The sequence below is a fragment of the Gracilinanus agilis genome, chromosome 2, assembly GCF_016433145.1.
Source record: "Gracilinanus agilis isolate LMUSP501 chromosome 2, AgileGrace, whole genome shotgun sequence".
Lineage (NCBI taxonomy): Eukaryota > Metazoa > Chordata > Mammalia > Didelphimorphia > Didelphidae > Gracilinanus > Gracilinanus agilis.
In genome coordinates, this window is record NC_058131.1 from 91225789 (window position 1) to 91249222 (window position 23434).

The 23434-nt window shown below is 40.2% G+C and overlaps 2 protein-coding genes across 2 annotated transcripts in view; one reads left to right on the forward strand and one right to left on the reverse strand.

Annotated features, from left to right (window-relative positions):
- Nucleotides 1-1450: 1450 nt before the first annotated feature.
- Nucleotides 1451-21766, reverse strand: ABCG5 (ATP binding cassette subfamily G member 5). The gene is made up of 13 exons (XM_044660645.1): nucleotides 21618-21766; nucleotides 20834-20955; nucleotides 17033-17169; nucleotides 16529-16624; nucleotides 15259-15391; nucleotides 13413-13552; nucleotides 12935-13064; nucleotides 11616-11829; nucleotides 11016-11221; nucleotides 8547-8685; nucleotides 7241-7426; nucleotides 3614-3726; nucleotides 1451-2119 (listed from the first exon to the last, which is right to left on the reverse strand). Exons 1-13 carry the CDS (start codon nucleotides 21764-21766, stop codon nucleotides 1929-1931), a joined length of 1956 nt encoding a protein of 651 aa, XP_044516580.1. The 3' UTR covers nucleotides 1451-1928.
- Nucleotides 21767-22087: 321 nt separating this feature from the next.
- The window catches only part of ABCG8 (ATP binding cassette subfamily G member 8), a 42638-nt gene continuing 41291 nt past the window's right edge, over nucleotides 22088-23434 (forward strand). Inside the window, exon 1 of the mRNA XM_044659463.1 lies at nucleotides 22088-22266. Within this exon, the coding sequence (XP_044515398.1) occupies nucleotides 22219-22266 (48 nt within the window). The 5' untranslated portion in view covers nucleotides 22088-22218. The remainder of the gene's footprint in view (nucleotides 22267-23434) is intronic.

Here is a 23434-nt window from a genome sequence, read left to right on the forward strand (position 1 = left end):
AAGATACTTCCACCAGACCAACAGCTTTTTTTATAAAGTCTGCTAGATGAGGCAGCTTATGTGACTTAATGGATAGAGTACTGGGCCTGGAGTCAGGAAAACCTGAGTTCAAATCTGGCTTCAGACACTTAGTAGTATGACCCTAGTATAAAAATGAAAAATGATAAAGGCTGGTATAAATATATAAATTAGTATTTTAATTAAAGCCATGCTGATAGATAAATTCATTAGACCACGCGCTTGTAAGCATTCAAAACTGCCGCCACCTCCATTTTGTTTCCTGTCTCTACCTGGAAGCGCCTACTTGCAAAAGAGCCTACTGGCAAAAGAGGCCACTCCCTCCTAACCCAGGAGATTTAAGCTCTTCCTACGTCAACGTAGACCTCCCCATGCCCCAAAGACCCGGAAACGGAAACAGCTGGACCACGGGAAATGTAGTTTTGATACATTTCCCATGTTCATAGAAATATATACACTTCTAGATGGCTTTCCCCAATTTTCACTTTTACAATTCCCCGTGAGGTCTGGCAAAAAAAAAGGTTAGTCCTTTTTTCTTCGCTGGACCTGTAAAAATAACAACTTCTAAATTTTTCAGGAATTTGGGGATAAAAGAAATAGATGAACAAATGGTTAAATTAGACGCATTGACAAAAAACCAATTTGGGGGCTGTCCCCCACTGGCATAACAGTGTACAATTAAAACAATACATACAACTCAATTTCAACTCCCCATAGTTCAATCAACTGCACCCCAAAGTTCAAAGTTTGGTCTTCATGGTACAGTGAAGGCTTTTCAGACATCTTCATGGTGTCTTCACCAAAACAAGTTCGTCGTCTGGATTCTGGGGAGATGGCAAGATCCTTATTATGAAATTATTCTCAAAAGAATTTAAACTTTACATTATAGATTATAAAACATACATTTTCTTCTAAGATTTTATATAATTCCCCGTGAAATTACTCCTAAAAGAGTTAAATATACATATATTTTTACATTATCGAATTTTAAAAAACTTAACAAATATCCCCGTGAGGTAAATCTTAAACAAATATAAGTCACTTAACTTATATTTGCCTTAATCCATTACAGAAGGAAATGACTAACCACTCTAGTATCTTTGCTAAGAAATCCCATCACCAGTATTGGCATGATATGGTCTGTGGGGTCCCAAAGAGTTAGATGTGACTGAACAATAACTAGGCATTCTTGGATGTGATCAAGGAATGGTCAAACTTCATCAAGCTAACACATCACCACGTTGGTAGTAGCATGATAATTTTCTTAACCCTAGTATTTCTTGAAGACAGTCTAGTAAGTTGTAGTGAGTTATTACATACTTCAGTGGAAAGAACCACACTGATAAAAATCATGAATCTTATGGAATTGGAGTAAGAATAATGCATAATTGCAAGTATTTTTCTTCACTCAGACCTTTGGTTTCCACACATGGCCAATCATTCAGACCATTTCTTTCCACAGACAGCTTTGTTAAAGAGTGTGATAAATATTAACATCACATCACCGTGCTCTGTTCCTCTTTTTTTAATGACCCTTTTCTCTGTACAGAACAAGAACAATGATGCCTTCTCGTGAATTGTCATTATTTACATTTCATAGTCAAATGTTTCCAGTCAAAATTTCCATGTACTTCAACCTCTCATGGGTGGAATAATGGCGACCAGGAGCTCTTTCCCCAGTTGCCAGAGGCCCACATAACCACAGCTGGATCACAGTCTCCAAGATCCTGATGCCATCAAGAATGAAACTCATGGAAGTCTCATTTCAAAAATTGTTAAATACATTTATCTTACAGATTTTCAGTCTTCAGTTTTTTAAACCATTCTTGTTTATCTAGAAGCAGGAATTCCATTTTTTTAGTGGCAGCAAGTAGGAGTTCATTTTTTTTTTTTAGTGGCAGCATTTGTTATTATCTGCTAATCAAGCGATCTCTTATCTTGAACACAATTATTCCCAAAATGACAAGAACAGGGATGAATGAATACAAAATGAGAAAGTTAGTTGTGAATCTCGATGTTGCACCTGGACAGGTTCTTTCGATGAACAGATTTCCTTGATTGAAGAGACAGAGTGGATTTCCCTCTGATCCATTTGAATTACCTGTCATAGAAAAGGTTGATAGCATCAGGTGTGGCGTATACCAGGATAATTCAGACAGCAAGCATGTTTCAGTGCTGTGCACTGGGTGCTCTAATTTATTTGTCTAATTTATCAAACACTCAGGAAGGTTCGCATAACCAAGAGGTCAAGTTCAGTTAGATTGAATTATGATAAAAACATATTTGGTGTCTTAGGTTCAAAGTCAGGAAGCTTGTTTTGAAGTGACCAGTCATCCTCCGTTGCATTGATAAGAATCATAGTCAAGTAGTGCTGAGAACATTCTGAAATGATTGATGATTTAACTGAATATTCAAAATAAATACCGAATATACAACTGTACTGCCCAAAATGACTTTAGTGTCTCTAGGAGCCACTGCCAAAAATTGTTCTACTGCATTTAGAAAGCTTTTGGTAAAGAGAAATGATGAATGCCGGAATTGAGTAGTGAATCTACAAAATTCAAGTCAGGAAAGAGGAAGCAGTCAGATTGGATCTGTATCTGGGTAACAATGTTCTAGAGGCTTTATGTAGGTGCTTAGTATTCTCATTTGCCCTAGATCCTTTTAAAATAAGAGGTCTTGGTCCTTCCCCCCAGGTACAGATTTCCTCTTCATATCCAAGGATCTAAGATATGGCTTCCATTGAGTCAGTTGGAGAGAAGGCATGCTCTAACACGGCAAGCCCCATCTCACCCCTGTCCTCCCCCACAAAATTAGAGGTTTTCAAAACACATAAACTGGTAGAAATTCACAAAGGTCAGAAACTCGATGAAAGGGATCAGACCATGTAAGATTGCTCTTGTGGTATATTGTGCTATTCCTGATAAAATGCAAAGAACCTCCTTTAACACCTACAGGACTGTCCTAGTCAGATAAAGAAAGTAAAAATCAGAAACAAGGATTTAGGTATGCTCATTAGCCATAAGAACCAAATGGAGTTTTTTTAGGCTTGATTTCATCCAGAAACTGTATAGTGAGAGTCCACTACAGCTCCACCATGATACTTCTTTTTTAAACCCTTACCTTCCTTCTTAGAATCAATATTATGTATTGGTTCCAAAGCAGAAGAGTAGTAAAGACTAGGCAATGGGAGTTAAGTGACTTGCCCAGGGCCACACAGCTAGGAAGTGTCTGAATCCAGATTTGAACCCAGGACCTCCCATCTCTAGACCTGACTCTTAATCCACTGAGCCACCCAGCTGCCTCCATGATACTTTTGAGTTTCTGATTTGTCCCATGTCCAAGGTGATAGCCCCAAAGCATCCTGGAATTTCTAGCTATTGGTCTTTGTCAGGGGGATGCTAACTATATAACTAAACGGAAAGAAACAATGAGGCAATTAACAAGTCTCTTATTCACAAACATATTTTAGATTTAGTTCTCATGATAGGCAATAACTTAAAACTCATTTATCCAATAAAAAAGCAAAGAAAAAAGCAAACAGTAAAAATAACAGAAAAAGAAAACTTCCACAATCTTATCGTAGAAGACTTACCACAAGTGAAATTCAGGCCATAAAACTCATTGACTATTAGAATCTCAGAGGTATATTTTTGAAACGTAAAGTAACTGAGGATTTTAAAAGGAATGGGCATTTGATTTATGTTCCTTAAGAAATAGAAAAAAAAAAGATTAGAGGTTAACAGACTGATTATATTCTCAACAAATGAAAAGATAAACATATACCTAATATTGGCTAACTGGATAGGAAGCCTTAGTTCCATTGTATGCTACTTGTGACTAAAAATGGCCTTGGAGATTGCAAAAACCAAAAGGAAAGGAGAGGAGTAGTTATTGAATTGGTGTTGAAGTCAGATGACCTGACTTCACTACTTGCTACTTGTGATCGAGAACCTGTCGTTTCGGTTTTTTTTTTTTTAAACCCTTAATTTCAGTGTATTGTCTCATAGGTGGAAGAGTGGTAAGGGTGGGCAATGGGGGTCAAGTGACTTGCCCAGGGTCACACAGCTGGGAAGTGGCTGAGGCCGGGTTTGAACCTAGGACCTCCTGTCTCTAGGCCTGACTCTCACTCCACTGAGCTACCCAGCTGCCCCCTGTCGTTTCGGTTTTATGGACATCAGTCTCTCCATCTGCAAAATGAGAGAGCTAGTCTTAGGGATTGCCAAGGGACTTTATATAGCTCAAAACCTGCTGTGGTGAGATTGTCGAGACATTTGAATGACAAACTAGGTCATTTGGACTTTAAGTTAAAGGCAGTGGGAAGTCATAAAACATCCTTGGACTTTGCTGTTCTGATAATTCTGTGATCTCTCTAATAGTGGCACGTACTTCAGCTGTGACCCATTCTTGCCTTCCCATCCTGCATGACTCCTGTCCAACTCACTTCCATAAATACTACTTAAGAGGGAAGGGGCACACCTAGTGTGTGCCTTTCTCTAGTTATCTTGACATTGATTAGATACCAAGGAAACCAGAGGCTATCCTTCACTTCTTCATCACTCTTGCTTATGTGCTCGGTCCAGTTTTCTTTCTTTTGTTCATGCATCTCTTTGCTGACATCCCCAAAGTAATTATTTAGGAAGGATAATCTGGCAGTCTCTATGCATCATATAGTCTATCTTATATAGACTTAACTCTATGTAGGATCAACTTATGCAGGAAAATAAAGATAGGGACATCAGTTGGAAGGCTACTGCAGTGGTTCAAGCATTATGGTGATGAGAGAGAAGAGGATAGATAAGTGGATAGAGCACTGGGATTGAAATCAGGAAGATTCATTTTCATGAATTCAAATTTTGCATTCAGATATTTACTAGCTATATGACCCTTGGTAAATCACTTAACTTGCCTCGGTTTCCTATTTGTAAAATGGTCTGAAGTAGAAAATGATAAACCATTCTAGTTTTGCCAAGAAAACCCCAAATGGGCCACAAAGAATTAGACACCACTGAAAGAACTCCACAAGATAATGGATTAAAGTAGACCCAGTGGGAATTGAGAAAACGATGGTTCTCTAGTTAGACTTCCTCTTTGAAGGCTAGGCCCTTTTCCAATATATCTATACAAAATCTAGTCTTCTTTATATTTTAAAATTTTATCTTCTTCCTACCTAGCTAGCCAGTGGTAAACAGAACACGATTTGGAGTCAGAAATACCTGAGTTTGGATTCTGCCTCAGACAATGTACTAGCTGGGTGACCCTGGGCAAGTTATTGAATCTCTGCTGCCTCAATTTCCTAATTTAAAAATAGGGATAATGAAGGCACCTACCTCACAGGGTTGTTCTGAAGATCAAAAATGGTTATCTATGTTTATTCTAAACCTTAATGCTTTATTTAAATATTAGGTATTATTGTTATCAAACCCAGGGATGAATCCCATTATGATTACCTAATTTAAATACTTGTTAGTTGAGTAACAACAGAGACAAAAATTATTGATACTTTTGTTTTTCTGTCTCTAGAACAGTGCCTCACACATAGTAAGGAATGATTGAATGTTTCTGAACAAGGAACTGACAGGAAAATGCTTTTTATGATATTCAAATTCATTTAGTTCCTACTATGCACATGGCACTGTGGTAGGCAATGGAAAAGGAAAGTAAAAGGAGGGACAGCTAGATGGCTCAGTGGATAGACAGCCAGGTCTGGAGTCATCAAGGTTCTGGGTTCCAATGTGTCCTCAGACACTTCCTAGCTGTGTGATCCTGGGCAAGTCACTTAACCCTAGTTGCCTCGCCCTTACCACTCTTCTAAGCCTGGGAAGAGATCCTTGGTACTGATTCTAAGACAGAAGTTAAGGGTTTTAAAAAAGAAGAAGAAAGGAAGGAAGGAAAGAACAAGCAAATGAAAAAACAAACGAGAGAGAGAACTAGATGAGGGGCAGATGCTGCAGTAAAAGTATCAAAAGAAGATCGAAAGAAAGTGCAAGAGTTATCTAGCTCAACATCAGCCTGGTGCATTTCCTTCTACCTTGTCAAATGGTTACTCAGGCTCTACTTGCAGATACCAAGCTAGTAGAAACTCACTACCAAATAAGGAAGGCCGTTCCATTTCGAGGCACCCTAATTAATGTTTTCCTCATATTGAACTCCAATAAGCCCAGAACTTTTGGCTATTGATTCCAGTTTTACTTGCCAGTTCCAATCAGAAAAAGCCCAATTTCTTTTCAACATGAGAGACTGTCGATTTTATTTAAACTCTTCCCTTCTATTTTAGAATCAATATTGTGTGTAGGTTCCAAAGAAGAGTGTTAAGGGCTGGGCGTTTGAGGTTAAATGACTTGTCCCTGGTCACACAGCGAGGAAGTGTCTGAGGCCAGAATTGAACTCGGGCGCCCTGTCTTCAGACTCTCAATCCACTGAGTCACTTGGCTAGCCACCTGGCTGTCAAATATTTTAAACCTATGCTTATATTCCCCTTAAAGTTTCTGTTCATGTTAAACATTTCCAACTCCTTCAATCAGTCCTCATGTAATACAGTTCAGAATTCACTCTAATAGTTGTCCTCCCTGAGTTAGTAATAGCTTATCCTTTTCCTTCTTAAAATGTGGTACTCAGACCAGGCCATGATTCACCCATTAGACAGAGTTCAGTAAACCTATCATGTCCCTTGTTTGGATATTATATTTTTATGGTGACATTTGTTTAATCTTCCATGAGTTGCTATCAGTGACTACCATAAGATTTACGCCTAAAAATGAGTCCATGTTTTAGATGTATAACAAAAAATAGAAGGGAAAACGAATGACTGCACTCATTTTAAAGTATATGTGGCTGCCTAAACATTAAGACCTCTAAGCCAGTGACAGCCTCCTTTCCCTAAAAAAACTAATAAATGGAAATGTTGCCCACTTAAGAACTCCTAGGAAAAGGGGAATAATTCATAGGGTTCATATCTGAATAAGTTTGAACCAATTTTAGTTCAAATGAGAAAGAAGATGTTGGGCCGGGTCTATATATTGATAATTATGTGTTAATGACTTATATAACATCAATGACTAGATAGTACAATAAATATTGCAGAGTTGCCGGACTATATAAATTGTGTCCTATGACATTATTCTCTGCAATCACCAGTAAGTCAGTTGATTATAAGAACATGTCCAAATTGTAAGTTTACTATTGACGGACAATTCAACCATCCATCAGACAAACTTCTTACCTCAAAAATCCAGACCCAACAAGGATCCCAGCAGAGCACAGCAATACCACTCCACTGTGGACTATATTGGGGTTCTGAACCACGCCAAGCAGCACAAGGGTTACAAGTTCACCAACTAGATGGGGAACCAAGAGAGCAGCAGAGAAATATCCAAATCTGGCTGCCTCGGGGTACAAGCCCACAGTCCTGCAAAGACAAACCCTTACTTTTAGGCAGCTTCCTCTTTAGGGAGGGTATCAATCAATGATAGTATGTCACGGCTCCTCTAGAACAGAGTCATGGTTGATGGTGAGTCTCCAGGGCAAGCAGCACTCCAATTAAACGGGCAGAAGAGAGCCAGCCTTTCCAGTAGTTCATTCCTGTGGGTTGTTTTTATTGGCTTAGACCCAAAGGTGAGCTCACCTATTACCAGACTGCAGTAGTACTTTGCAATGGCTGGGAAATGTTTGGCCAGTAGAGACGCTGGTTGTACCTGAGTATGTTCCATTGCAACTTGCCTAATAGCTGCCCCACCGAATATTATGGTCTGATTTTTTGGTGCTTGACATCTTAACATCAATTACTCTTCAAGGGTGATATAATTAATCACCAACTCTCCCCTTCCCCATCCAACAGAGCTTTTTCTCTCCAGCTTTCATTTGAACAACAAAGGAGTTCTTTGGCTCCTACAGTTGTGACCTTCAGGAAACTAACTTCTTAGCATTCTCTGGCTCCGTCTCTCCAGGGCTAGGTAGAACATTCTTTGCTCTCAAGACCCATCAAACCAACAGTTTATTTGTAAAACCAAGTTGGTACGGCTAAGTAGCACGGTGTATAGATCACCAGACCTGGAGTCAGGAAGACCTGGGTTCAAATCTAGCTTCAGACACTTCCAAGACATGTGACCCTGGGCAGGTCACTTAACTCTAATTGCCTAGCCCTTGCCTCTCTTCTATCTTAGAGCTGATACTAAGTCAAAAGGCAAGGGTTTAAAAAAAAAGTTGTCTAGCCAGATAGAGGATGTTGCTGGAATATTCTTTCTTTCCCTCAGAGAGAAATATTCTTTGAATATCCCAAGCTCCTTATAATATGTAATATTATATATGTATAATATACATAATAATACCTCATCGTACCCAGGAGTGAGAGAACTGGAGAGAATAAGCCTCTACTGTGCGCCAGGCAGTGTTCTCTGATTTCATTTGATTCTCACAACAATCCTGTGAGGTAAGTGCTATTATCTGTTGCCATTTGACATTTGAGGAAACTGAGCCTGTTTTATGGGTAGTTGAAACACACCACGAAGACCTTGGTTTGGCATCCTTACCAATACAACACGCTGCTGAAAATCACCATACTGATGAGAGCGAAGGGAAGTATATGCAGTATGTAGGCCAACAGCATCTGCCACTTCTGATATAAACCGTCTTGGCTCTGTTGGTCACTGACAGCCCGTAAAGCAGGAACTGTACAAGGAATTTAGTTTTCATAAGTCAGTCACTCCAGGACTAAGGAAGAGGACACAGGATAAAGCTGAACTGAGCTTAGGGTGTGCCAAGCCTGGGAGATAAAAATTAGTTGGGAAAGAGATTGCACACTGAAACAAATGCCCTTTCCCCTATTGGGAAGAAAAGAGGGCAGGATGAACCCATGTAGCATCCTGTTTGTTCTTAGAGCACATCAGGTTAGGAATCTTTCAGCCCCACATCAGGCAGAGCTAAGGAGCAGGATTGGAGGCTACCTATTTTCCTGAATACTAGAAAGAACACCAGATTTGGTGTTGGGAGACCTGGGGGTGGATTCTAGCCTTGCTGCTTCTCACCTGTGTGACCTTGGGCAAAATCACTTTTCACCTGAACCTCTCTTAACTCATCTGCAATTGGATAATCGACCAAGGTCTCTTAAATTGTTTCACTAGTCTGCACAGAAAATGAATTTTAATATAATTTGGTGGGACCAAATAATTTCCTTCTAATTTGAAGCTGCAATTTTGCTATCTCAATAGGAAACATACAAATAGAGAAGAAGGCAAGATTCCAGTGATTTCCAAAGAGAGAGAGACAGAGAAAGAGACAGAGAGAGGAGAGGAGAGGAAAGGAGAGGAAAGGAGAGAAAGAGAGAGAGACAGAGAGACAGAGAGAGACAGAAAGAGAGAGAGAGAGAGAGAGAGAGAGAGAGAGAGAGAGAGAGAGAGAGAGAGAGAGAATGTCTTTCCTTCAAACTAGCTCTCACACTCATTAATATAATATGGCAGGGCTTTTTGTAGTGGCAAAAAACTGGAAAATGAGGGGATGCCCATCAATTGGGGAATGGCTGAATAAATTGTAGTATATGCTGGTGATGGAATACTATTGTGCTAAAAGGAATAATAAACTGGAGGGGTTCCAGGTGAACTGGAGAGACCTCCAGGAACTGATGCAGAGTGAAAGGAGCAGAGCCAGAAGAACATTGTACACAGAGACTGATATACTGTGGTAAAATAGAATGTAATGGGCTTCTGTACCAGCAGCAATGCAATGACCCAGGACAACTCTGAGGGATTTATGGTAAAGACGCTACCCACATTCAGAGGAAGGACTGCAGGAGAGGAAACATAGAAGATAAACAAATGCTTGAACGCATGGGTTGAGGCAGACATGATTGGGGATGTGGACTCAAAACTACCACACCAATGCAACCATCAACAATATGGAAATAGGTCCTAAGCAAGGACACATGTTACAACCAGTGGAAATGTGCGTCGGCCATGGGTGGGGGGAGAACGGGGGGTGAAGAGGAAAATAGGGGCATGAAGCATGTAAACAGGTTAAAAATGAATATTAATAAATGTTTAAAAAATATATATATAATATGGCAAATGTGAGTGTAGAGATGTTAGAAAACATAAGATGATCACTACATATTACTTTTTAGGTCCTCTTTATAAGTTTGTCCCCATAAGGAGTCCACTGTAAATGAAAGGTCTCTTTTTTGGTATTCAAACTCCTGTATTCTGGAATAAAACAGGCTTCCAGTTGGCTCTCTGCCCATAGTGAAATTCAGGCTGTAGCTGCCCCAAAATAATTCTAATGAGAATACAAGTTTGACATAGTGCAGGTCAAGGATGTAAATGATTATTAACAAATAACAAATATTAGCAAATTAACAAAGAACAAAGAACAAATTCTCTGAAACAACGCACTTTTAAGTTGTTGGCAAATTATTAACATTTTCTCTATCTTAGGTCTAAAAATCAACCAACTAATAAACCTGTTACGGCATTTGCCAGTTTCTAAGATGTAAATGTTCACAACAAAGACTTGACAGTCAACTAGCCAATAGGAAACTGGAGCCAACATACTCTGGTGCAGGCCTTTGTGCTCCAAGGCATGAACCCAAGGAAGTACCACTTGGCAAAACTGAAGTAGGCTATTTGTCTTTCATGTTTCTTAGCTTTCACAGTTTCTTAGTTCTCCTTTATTTTTTTCCCACCAATTTCTCTTATTCTCATTTAAGGGCTCCCAATCATTCAATACTGCCCAAAGGCCCCTTTTATTACACTTAACAAAAGAAATCTGATAGGGTAATTCATAATTTAAGCTAAGGCATTAGTAAATTGTTTCCACCTTCCAGTATTTTAAGAATGAAGAAGACAAGATTGAGCTAAAAGGTATGGTCTTAATGATAGAATTTTTCCACCAGGGAAACTGGGTAAGGAAGACTCTTTAGGGGAAGAAAAACTTTGCTAAAATCACACCATCTCATAGTTCCTCATCTCTTCTTCCTCTATGTAAGGCTGGCCTTAGGGCATACTTACAGAAAGCAATAGCATTGAGCATGCCAGTATATGGTGCTGATGCCACACAGGAGTACAGAAGGCCCACTCGGTCCTGAACAGCGCCTTTTAGCACATCATTCCTCAGTCGAAGGATAAAAAATATCAGAGGCAAAGCAATGAGGAAATTCTGCCAGAGTCGTGCAATCACAGCTATTTTACTTCTGAACAAGTTTCTTGTTATTTTCCTGAAAGTGCAAGTAAACTTTTTAAAATGCTTTTGTCTTAAAGCTATTCAGAGAGGCAGCTGGGTAGCTCAGTGGATTGAGAGTCAGGCCTAGAGACAGGAGCTCCTGGGTTCAAATCTGACCTCAGACACTTCCTAACGGTATGACCCTGGGCAAGTCACTTGACCCCCATTGCCTAGCCCTTACTACTCTTCTGCCTTAGAGCCAATACACAGTATTAAGTCCAGGACAGAAGATAAGGGTTTAAAAAAAAAAAAAGCTATTCAGATGCCATAGGAGCACTGAGAGAAGTAAAGTAGAGAAGGAATTTTATCCTAACAATTTTTGAATGGCAAGATCAAGATATTAGCAAGTTGCTTCTATTCAGAACCCTCATTTCTAGTGGAGTGCTTACCTCAAGAGGATGCCCAGTTTGATGAGGGATCCAGGAGAATTCTTGGTTTTAAAAGGAACTGGTGGTAATGTTTTCAGTTGTTTTACTCTTTTTATATCCTCCAAAGTTTGTTGATAAATTCTGGAAGCTTTATAGGCAGATCCAATCAACTGCACTCTCTTGTAGGTTTCTATTTCTCGTTCCTTACTTTGGGTATCAACTGATGCCAAGTCCACTGGAATTTTCCCAAGAAGAAATCAGCAACTTTAATATTTGCATGTTTCCCTAAATTAACCTTGTTTACTATGAACATAATGAATAGCCATCCAATTCCAATCAGAACAAAGTTAATTCCTGAATCTTATACAGTCAGGATTATTATTGTAAAAATCTGTCCTAGCTGCATCAGAGACATCAGTATTTCAGAAATTTTTCATTTGAAAATAGGTCCATATATTTCAAGTGAATGTGGAAAAAGGGCTTTATTTAGTAAAGATTACCAAATGAATTTTCATATGCAGTCAGCATAAGTTGAATCATAAGCTCATAAAACAGTGGTTTGAAGGAAGATATTGGTCATCTAGTCTAAATGGCATTTTATAAGTGAGGAAGCTTTGACCAGAAAATGATGATATGACTTGACTTGTCCAAGGTTCCATGTAAATTCACTGAAAGACGTGGGACTAGAGCCCAAGATATAGAATCTTGTATCTCAAAGGAGCAGCTAGTCCAGCTGTCTAATTTTTCACCCAAAGAACACAAAGTCAGTAATTGGAGAAGTTAGGATTTGAATCCAGGTCCTCTATCTTAAATTCAATGCTCTTTCCACTTTCTCCCACTTTACAAGTCCCTCAGACTTCCATTGCTTAATTTCCCAAGCCAGTCATCTTTACCCTCCATCACGGCACAGCCCTTGCCCAGTTAAAAACTACACGGCTTAGTTACCATGCAAGGCTAGTCTTTTGTCCACTGAAAAGATCAAATGATTCAGGAGTGAGGTTGCTATTTGGATCAATATTCTCATGAGCACCAACAACAACGAGGCATCAATATTCCTGGCAGACAAACTCTCTTCACTCAATTTTGCTACACAGAAGAGTCCAAGACGAGAGTTAAAGAAATGCCTGTATTATGTACTCCTCTAGGGCAGAGAAGATTTACCTTCTTCACTTAAGAGGAGACCTTGCGGGTCTCCTACTCCTACTCAGTTTTACCTAGAAGATAACTATTTGTTACTCAGGGTCTCATCATGGTCAAATGTATGTAACTGAGCCTTCCCCTTGAATGATGCTTTCAATTACAAGGATTTGTGATCGGATGGCAAAAAAAGAGAAACTTACTATAAAAATCAAACGGATTTGAGTGTTCAGGACAAGAATAGTTGCAGTCATTGAAGAAATCGATCATTTCCATTGGCGCCCCACAGAAAACCAACTCTCCACAGCTCATGATGGCAATTTTATCAAACAGCTGGTTGGACAACAAGACCGGGTTAGTATTTAATTTATGCTAAGATGTCTCTAGCAAAGATAAGTCATGAAAGAGTCAGACCATTCCGGATTCCATTCATATGTTATCATCCTTTAGGGTTTGGGCTGCCACTTCTAACTCTCAGGTTTTTTTTTTTTTGACTACATAACATCAGCGGCACTTATCAGAAGCCGTTTGGGGGAGGGAAAATTTGTGTGCAACAGTCGTGTTCTTGCCTGTGACCTTGCTGTCTCCTATGGAGCCCGGTGAAGCAGCTATGTGGGATTAATTGTAGTTTGGGAACAGGCCTGAGCCTCGGAGAGCTGTTATTCTCATCAGGTCACTTACCTGGAACAGCTCCGAGCGGGGCTGGTGGATGGTGAGGATCACTATCCGATTTCTGTGGGCCAGTTTAGAAAGCAGCACTGCAATTCTATTTGCTGTCATGCAGTCCAGCCCTGTGGTTGGCTCGTCAAACAACATTACTTCTGTAGGCAGAAATGGGCCACAACATCAACTGGGGAGATTTCAGAGTCAAGGGCTAAGTCTTGGGATGATTCAGTGAAGTTTGAACTTCCTCACTGAACTCTCTTGACCCACTTGAAGAAGTAAATCAGACAAATCTCCAGATGAAGAGAATAAAAACTAAGATCTCCTGTTGGTCCAGAAAAGAGACCTTTCTGAAAAGGCCTCCAGTTCCTTTATGGGCTTTACTCACAGAAGATTCTCCACTAAAGGGCTTTAGGATCTGAAATTTTGTTAAACAGATGGGTGTTTTTCTGTTTTGATTCTGATTTGTTTTGCTGGGGATGGGAGGAGGCAGGGCTAGATAGAGCAGTGTGAGAAACATACTTGGTTCCAGTCACTTGCCCAGGTTATTCAGGACCATGACCAGCCCTTGGTAAGTCGTGGAACTGACTACCTGTGTAACAATGGCAAGTCACTTAACCTTTCTGGGTCTTTAAAATGATTGGGTCGGACTAGACATCCTCTATGTCATTTCAGCTCAAAATCTATACACCTATGATTAGAAACATTGAATTTGAAGAACTGAGCGGCAAGAGACTGGTTTTTCTTTTTAAAAAAGCAAAAAAATTAATCTTCATCTACAGGAAATTTTCATAAAGACTAAAATTTCTTATTGGGACAGTTTCACCTGGTCATAAGCCTGAGATGGAGCAGAAAAAATTGAGCATGCTAATTTGGTTCTTTGGAGAGTCTTTTACTTTTTTCCTGAATAAAGAAAATGCACTGTTCTTCTTACCTTTTCCTTCCCATAAATAAGGACCAGCTGAAGAACTAAAAGTCTTACTGTTGCTTGAATAAAAAGGAGTTATAGAGATACAATACCAGAGGTTTACACCTGAGAATTTTCTTGCCGAAAGAACAAAAAGCTTGCTGACAAAGGGGGTTGATGCATGGGTTCCATAGCGCTCCTCAAAATAACAAATGGCATTGTCATTGGTAAGAGAAATTAAGCAGACCATTTGGATTGGCTTTTTCCTCTCCCTTGATCCCTGCCACAACAAGCCACTTTTATACCAAGGCTCATTGGATTTCCTCCAAACAAACTTGGCACAGCTGGGAGATTTGGAGATAGATAAGAATCAGGATAACAAATCCCTGTGCATATGGGCCATACAAAACTTTGGGTTCTTTAAAACTACTTCCTGCCAATTTAACACTAAAATACAACTCTCAAGGTCCAAAGCTCCTTTTTACAATATTTATTTTAAATTGGAATTAGAAAAATCATCAATAACCCAAAATGATTAGGAAAATAAAGTGTTTAGGAAATACTTGGGTTTCCAGTTTGGAGAATCCTAACTGATTACACTTCTCTCACACACACACACACACACACACACACACACACACAGAGCCAAATAGGAGCCCTGTTGATTGATGGACCAGTGGTAGCTAGAGATAGCATGGGAGAGACCCTCTAGGACAACGGTAGGCAACCTTTTTGGCTTTGAGAGCCATAAACGCCTGCGGAAGGAGGAGGATGGAGGCGGAAGGCACTGGAATATGGGGAGGGGGCTGAAGGATCCCCTGGGGCACATCCTGGGGCTCTGCCCGTACTGGCCTTTGGGGAGGTGGAGCCAGATATGGCTTGAGAGCCATGCGTTGCCTACCCCTGCTCTAGGAACTCTAGGAACTTACTCTTGGGTAGATCTCGGTGAATACTCACTGGGATCCTGAAGGAGCTGGGCTGCGATGGAGACTAGGCGCCTTTCACCATTGGAAATTCCCCCAAAGGCTTGTGTCCCAATCAATCTATTAGCAATATGGTTGAGGCTCATTTCTGCCATTACTGCCTTGACCTGCAGGAAACACAAAACTCCAGTAGGACTAGAGCATCGTTTGTTCCACTTGTGAAAATTGGTCTTTCTTGGGTAAAGGACATACTGAGCCTGGCTGGTGGACGGGGAGTAAATTGTAAATGGACCAAAAGACCCAACACAGTCCCTATGAGATTCAGGAAATGAGAACCATTGTAATAGAAGCCAAATAGACTTGAAATGAGATCTTTCCTGCCATCACAGAGGAAGGATCCTAGAACCAGCTCACATGGTTACTTGACCTTGGTAATGCAATGCCAAGTCCATGCAAATTTCTTTACATCCTCTTGATTTGCCACAAAGTTTTTAGGAGCAATTCTTAGAGAGCTTAACTCCTTGCTAGAAGGGAATCGTGATAGTTAAGATGTCTCTTGCCCTCTAAATGAGTGTAAGATCAGAGTCAGGGTTGGAGGTAAAGTGGGGGAGAGCACCAGAGTTGAAATTTTGAGATGGTTTTTACATTCTTTTTAAACATTAATCTGGGGGCAGCTGGGTGGCTCAGTGGATTGAGAGTCAGGCCTAGAAACAGGAGGTCCTGGGTTCAAATCTGACCTCAGATACTTCCTAGCTCTGTGACCCTGGGCAAGTCACTTAACCCCCACTGCACTCCTCATTGCCTCACCCTTACTGCTACTGTATTGATTCTAAGATGGAACAGTGAATCTTTAAAACTGAGGAACAGGTAAAGTGAGGGTACGTGGCATGTGTAGGAAGGAAGAGAAGGAATACAAATGTCACCAGAAATTGCTAAAACCAGGGGCAGCCGGGTAGTTCAATGGATTGATAGCCAGGCCTAGAGACGGGAGGTTTTAGGTTCAAATCTGGCCTCAGACACTTCCCAGCTGTGTGACCCTGGGCAAGTCACTTGACCCCCATTGCCTATCCTTACCACTCTTCTGCCTTGGAGCCAATACACAGTATTGACTCCAAAATGGAAGGTAAGGGTTTTAAAAAAAATTGCTAAAATCTGTAGGCTGTTACCTCTCAGTTATACCTTGAGTTCCCCTGATGCTCTTTGACTCTCCCTAAAGAAAGAAAGCTGCAGATTTCTCTTTCTGACCCAATTGAGCATCACTGAGAAAGGAGATCTTCAACTAAGACCCTATAAGAACTACTCACCCTTTTTTGAAAGTCTTTAGAGCTTTCACGAATGGCCAGTAGTGCAGTATAGGACAGTGTCTCTTGTACTGTGAGGTTACCCAGCAAAGTTTCATTCTGTAACAGTTGCAGGGAGAAGGAATGAATGAATAAATAAATGATAAAAGTATTTATTAAGCACTTACTGTGTAGAAGATACTGTACTGAGCACTGGAGATATAAAAAACAAGCAAACAAGACAAGTCATCCAGGACTTCTTCCCTAATTCCTATTCAAATCAGTAGGTCCCCAGAGGATGACTGGCTACTACTCAAGGGATAACCCTAAAGAACTAAGTTTCAAAAACTATTCCCCCCTAACGACCAGCCAGCAAAAGTATTTTCAAAGACGGTACATTAAGAACAGTCATTACAAAAAATATTAGAATATAAGCTCTTAGAAAAGAAAAATCATTTTTCAGGGTTCTACTTTGGCTCTGGCTACTACACTTTGTGGGTTTGAGATCAGAGAAGGCAGAACCCCTACCTGTAGGGCATAGGAGAAGCAGTCTTGAAATTCCTCTCTTTTCAACAGCTGCCCATTCACACACACTTCTCCAAAGAAGGTCCCTTTGCGTCTTAGTCTTCCAGATATGGCATCTAGCAAAGTCGTTTTCCCAGAGCCTATGAAGGGAAAAGAAAAAATCTTATCCATCTACCTTCAAGAAATTTGCACTTATTTTTTGCTATAAGAATTCATTGCCAGCCAAGGTGAACCAAACAAAAATAATATTCTTCAGTCCATCCCAGACAATGCCCAAACACTTTGCTTCCTGCAAAGATGCTTCAGCTATAATAGCCAGTGATCCCATCGTGTCTTCTAGTGTTGACTCACATATCAAACAGAACTAAGGGCGTGAGCCATTTTCTTTTACCAGGATACAATGACTGCTCATGCTTTTAAAAATGATGTTTTTTAATTAAAGGTCTTGGATCTGACACTAGTTGTGTGACACTGGCAAAATGACTTCACCTTTCTATGCCTCGGTTTTCCGATTTGTAAAATGGGGACAATTATATTTGTATTGTCTACCTCGTAGCTCTATCATGAGAACAAATCGTATAGCATAAGTTGATGTGTGATGTAAGTAGCAGTAATTGTTTATTGGTCATTTTGGTTTGGTTTTTGGATTATGGAGGAGCGCTTAGAAGACATATAAAGCAATGAACTGTGCTGGATCTGGACTGAGGGACACAGGTTCGAATCTTGCCTCTGATAATTACTCATTCTGTGACCACAGGCAAGTCACTTGACCTTTCTGAGCCTCAATCAATTCAGAAAGATGCATCTATTAAATTTAAACTGTCAGACAGCTAGGGCATTAACATTTTGGCCTTTGGGCTTGTCTGACCCAGTAGCAAGGTGTGGGACATTAATTTGTGAGCAATTTGGGTCAAAAACTTGGTTCTCTTATACAGATTGCAAAGTGGGCGCTACCGCCCCCTGGTGGGTGCTACAGTGATCCAGAGAGGCGGTGATGGCCACAGGTACAACCTATTAATTGCTATTAAAATTTTTGAAAAATTAATTTCCAGGAGGCTAAGTAATATTTTTTTCTGGAAAGGGGGCAGAAGGCCAAAAAAGTTTGGGAACCACTGATTTACATGATTTAAAATGAGGTACCAACCACAGCTAAGAGGGCTATTACCACAAACTTGCCTAAAGTTTGTTTCTGGTAACAAAAACCATTTTTCTTTGTTTTCTCCAAGTCTTGGTAGATGTGGTTGGAGGAGGAGCAGGGAGGCGACTCTAGGACAGACCGAAAGTCCAAAGAAACTGGTCCTAACCAACAGTGAGCTAAGAAATGTATAGAAGAGAATGAAAGAGAAAGAGAATCTCAGGGGTTTTCTGCTACTATGAAAACCAGGGAGGAGATATCATTCAACACATACTTACTGAGTATCTACTTATGGAAGACATTATATGAGGTCTAGTAAAGGATATAGGGATGAGCTTTGCTCTCAATAAGGTAACAGACTCTGAAAATGTGTTCCACATATGGAGGGAAATTTTCAGAACCAGCTTACACAAGCCTCATAAGGAGATAGAGTTAATAACTAAGAAACTTGAGAAACAGTGTGCTGTAGTGGACAGACAACTAGCCTCCCAGTCAAATAGACCTCTGTTTAAATACTGCCTCTGAGACATCCTGGTTGAATGACCTCAAGAAGACAATGTCCTTATGCCCTCGGGCAACTCCCTACAAGCATAAATTGCAGAATAGTTGGGTATCTGCATTGGTACAGGGAGCTTCCTCATGTGAAGTTGCCTACACCCATGAAATCACAAATCCCAGCAGAAACAAAAACAAACCTAAGAAAAACCCTAAAGATCATGGGGCAGTGACATACAAATTTGTAAAGATTATGAACTACTCCCCCAAGAACTTCTTGCTATCACAAAAAGCTTTGCCAGAAATAACTGGGAAGAATTATGTTGCTACTATTGATAAGATGTTAATGAAATGGCTTGTTTTATTCAATATTATGCTTCTTCAATGCTTTGAGAATTGGTGGGATGATTTATAGGAGAATTCTATCAAACTTCTAAGGAACGGTTAGTAGCCAAACTTAACAAATTATTCTCAAAAACTGAGAAAGAAATCACCTTACCAGATTCCTTTTATTAGACAAATATAGTCCTAAAACCTAAACCAGGGAGAGATAAAACACAGAAAGAAAACTATAGGCCAATGTTATCAATGAACATTGACTCAAAAATTTTAAGCATTTAAAATTTTAAAATCCTATCAAATAAACTACAGTAATTTATCAGACAAATCATTTATTAGAACTTGCCATGAATATTTCATAATTCATTGGATTAGCTTTCTAAGGCCTTGGGTACAACATGGCATCAGAAAAGAACCTTCACTCCCTCAGCATTGTTATCTGACCTACTTAAGGAAGCTAAGACTCCTGGGCTTTGCCATCCACACTACTGCTTCCTTCGTTGGACTTCTGGACCTTTCCAGCCATTTCACAGTTGACATTTTCTTTTAACCATTGCCTTCCCCAATCAGAGTGTAAGATCCTTGAGTGCCAGGGTTGTAGTAAATTTTATTTTTGTATTCCCAGCACTTAGCATAGTGCTTGACACATAGTAAAAGCTTAATAATAGCTTTTAAAATTCACTCATTCATCCATCCATTCATTCATTCATTACTCTACTAAGCAAAGTTACTAATTCATGCTAAAAATACAAAGATAAGCATTTTCATATGATAAATATGAATGTTCTATATGTAACATGCTCCTGTAATGTGTGTATGTAAATATACGCATGCTATATATGCATTCAACATATATATGACATTATACATATATATGTGAAGATTTGTATGAACCAATTCATAAAAGTCAAGAAAACATATAGAATGATCCTAATAACTTAAGAAAACAACATTGAAATATATCATGTTTCTGATGTGTGTCTTGTATAATCTTAACTTCAGAGAATTGGCAAAGTAGAGAAGGAATCTCCTTCCTGTCTGCTGAAATACTGATATAGAATGAGGCATACATGGTCAGATACAGTCAGCATGTTGGTTTGTTTTGCCTAACTGTCCCTCTTTGTTACATGGAAAGTTTCTATGGGACATGGGGGTTATTAAATAGTAACAGATATTGATAAAAAAAATAAACAGCAACCAAATTTTAACTTTTAAAAGGGTGTCCTTGTGTCATTCTCTAATTCATCCCCCCTGCCCCTAGGTAATCCTATATTTAAATCATTTTCAAAGAGCAATATTAATTTTTTTAATTCTCTCAGCTTCTGTTGATAAAAATAAAATATAATACCAGGAAATCAACTCCATATTTAGCCAAAGAAAAAGTTCTGAGTGGATCAGAGTCAAGCTTTGTTTTTTAAAATAATGACCGCTGACATGATTGGGGATGTAGACTTGAAACAACCACACCAATGCCACTATCAACAATTTGGAAATAGGTCTTGATCGATGACACATGTTAAAACCAGTGGAAATGTGCATTGGCTATGGGGTGGGTGGGAGAGGTGGGGGGGGGGGGTCGGTGAAGGGGAAAGTAAGAACATGAATCATGTAACCATGGATAACTTTTCTAAAAAATAATGACCACTGATCAAAAGATCTCCCAGGTTACGCTATCTTAGGACCTTCAGAATCTGGAATTTTGTTCTGTTCTCCAACCCAAGTCTTTCCTGTTGAAATTCAAACCTATTACTTCATCCTACTGTTCACCACCAGCCACATAACAGCCCTTTATTCTTCATACTTTTGGTTTGACATTTAGAACATTTCCAACTTACCAGAACTTCCTAAAATCCCCAGGATCTGCCCACTCTCAACATACAAAGAGATGTCTTTGAGGATCTGCCTGCTCCATTTTTTCCGACATGAACCAAAGTCCCACCAAGGTCCAACACGATTGCTTGAAAAGAAACAATGTTGGAGGCAAGGTAGCACTGAGAAAAGGCAAAGAAATGCCTCTAATTCTTCATTTTTAACTTCCAATCATTATTTTAGAAACAACTTTCCTCCTGTAGCATACCCAATTTGCTCTCTCCCCAAACCCTGCCCATCATCATAGGTTCTTTTCATTTTATGTTTACACGTAACCCTCCAAATCCTGGCCCAGCAGAAAAAGCTAGGCTTTGAGTGAGATGAGATTGGCTCAGGTTGGAGCATGAGACAAGGGGAAGAACTATCACTGGATACTTCCATCCAGTTCAAAGCTTAGAAAGCAAGACCCCTTCTAGAGGAGATAGATTCCACTTACTATTTGCACATCCATTTTCCCTTTCCAGACTCCTCCACCCACTTAGGGAGGAACCCTTGGCATATCGCCTCCATGCAACTTTGGCTACTAGCCACCTACTCCACAACATTACTGTCTACAGCCCCGGGGATAGAGACCAGGGAATAATGGGAGCAGGAATGGGACCCAGCAGTCTTTGCTTCTATAGCACATTCTCTTTCCTACACCATGACCTACAGTCACATTCTTAGTGGGGCCAACCTTGGGGAAAGCCAAGAAAAGACAGAGCTGAAAGAAATAAAGAAAGGAAGAACAGACTTTCATTTAACCCTTACCTGACAGTATAGGAAACTTGATGAATGCTTAGCCTATGGCAGGGTAGCGTGGATGCAGAAGCAGCTTCTTCTGGAGGGTCCTGGCTGTTTCCCCAGGACTTGCTACTCCCTGTGTCCTCTATGGTTGTCAGAGGTTGATGCCTACTCATCACTAACCAGACAACGAAGACTGGTATTTTCTTAGGCAACCTTCAGCTGGCAGGCAGATAGCAAAAATAACAATAGCCAGGTCACAGAATGCCTTGCTGTGCTCACAAAATTTCAACGTAGAGGAAGCCAGGGGCAACCTGCTTGTTCTCGATCAGTCTCACCAACTAGGGTAAAGTGGGGGGGGTCATAGGTTTGGCCACAGTTTTCTTTATCAGATGTACCTTTAGCCAGGGATTTTCCTTATCTCAAGCTTGAAATAAATGCCTGCGTGTGCCAGTACTCTGCCCCCTGAAACATTTGGATAGCACAAGGCAAAAGGAGGCAAAATCAGGGGCAGCTGGATTCAAGCAAGACAAAAGGGAGACATCCATGCTAAAGAGCAGCCATTCCCTCTCAGAATCAGAGGACAGGAGGAAGGAGAAGTGGGTGCCACCCTGCCCTACCAGGCACCATGCCTGAAAACCTCCACCCAGAGAGTGAGATGAAGGGGGATGTCTCGGTGAGTTGTCTTGAATTGCTGTGTATCTACTTTGAGTCTCAGAGAGTCTAGCCAGGCTATATCTACAGAACAGTTGGCCATACCAGCTGGAACAACTATGCTGTCCTTGAATCACCCCCCTAGGGCAGCAGCTTGCCATGACAGCTCAACTATCCTCTGAGGCAGCATAGGAATGAACGGAAGGACTCTGGAGTTGGCGTAAGGAGTGGGCTGGTGACACTCAGGTCATGCCTCGTGTTCTGGACCTGCACCAAGCAGGGAACTATGAGTGTGTGGATGATAACTGTTTTGTGTTAGTGTTAGTAGTCAAAGGAGTGAGAGCTGACTAGGGAATCCTCTACCCAAATGTCCCTTGATTTGGTTTTATGACAATTTATAAGCAAAAGTGATTATCAGGCTGGGAAATATACTGGAGGGTAAGACTATGGATTAAGATAAACAAAGTGGCCTTCACTGTGTCTCCCATAGAGAAAGAGAAAGTTCAGAACTTGGGCTTGTCTTTGAGAAGGAGGAAGGAGGAAACAGAAAAGCAATTATCCACCCAAATTGTGTCACTTTTTTGCTGGCTGGTACACAAAGGCTTGATCTTATACCTTTCTTATTTGAGTGTGGAAGAGACTCAATGTGAACAAGAAGAGGAGTTAGAGGGACTTGGACCACCACTACCTATAGCACTTGGAGAAGGAGGGAGGAGCATAGAACCAAAGGACCCAACCTAGCTGAGGATGATAATAATAATAATAATAGTTAGCATTTATAGAGAGAACAGCCATATGGCATAATAGATAGAACACTAGGGTTGGAATCAGGAGGACTCAATTTCATGAGTTCAAATATGGCCTCAGACACTAACTAGCTGAGTGGAACTGGGCAAGTCACTTAATCCCATTTGCCTCAGTTTCCTCATCTGTAAAACAAGCTAGAGAAGGAAATGGCAAACCACTGCAGTATCCTTGGCAAGACAACCCCAAATGAGGTAAAAAAGAGTCAATTACAACTGAACAACAGCATTTATCTAGTGTTTTAAGGTTGGCAAAGCATGTAACAATTATTATCTCATTTTATCTTCACAATAACCTAGCAGGTACATGCTATTTTTGTTCCCATTTTATGGATAAAGAAATTGAAGCAGACAGAGGTTAAGTGATTTGCCCAAGGTTACATAGGT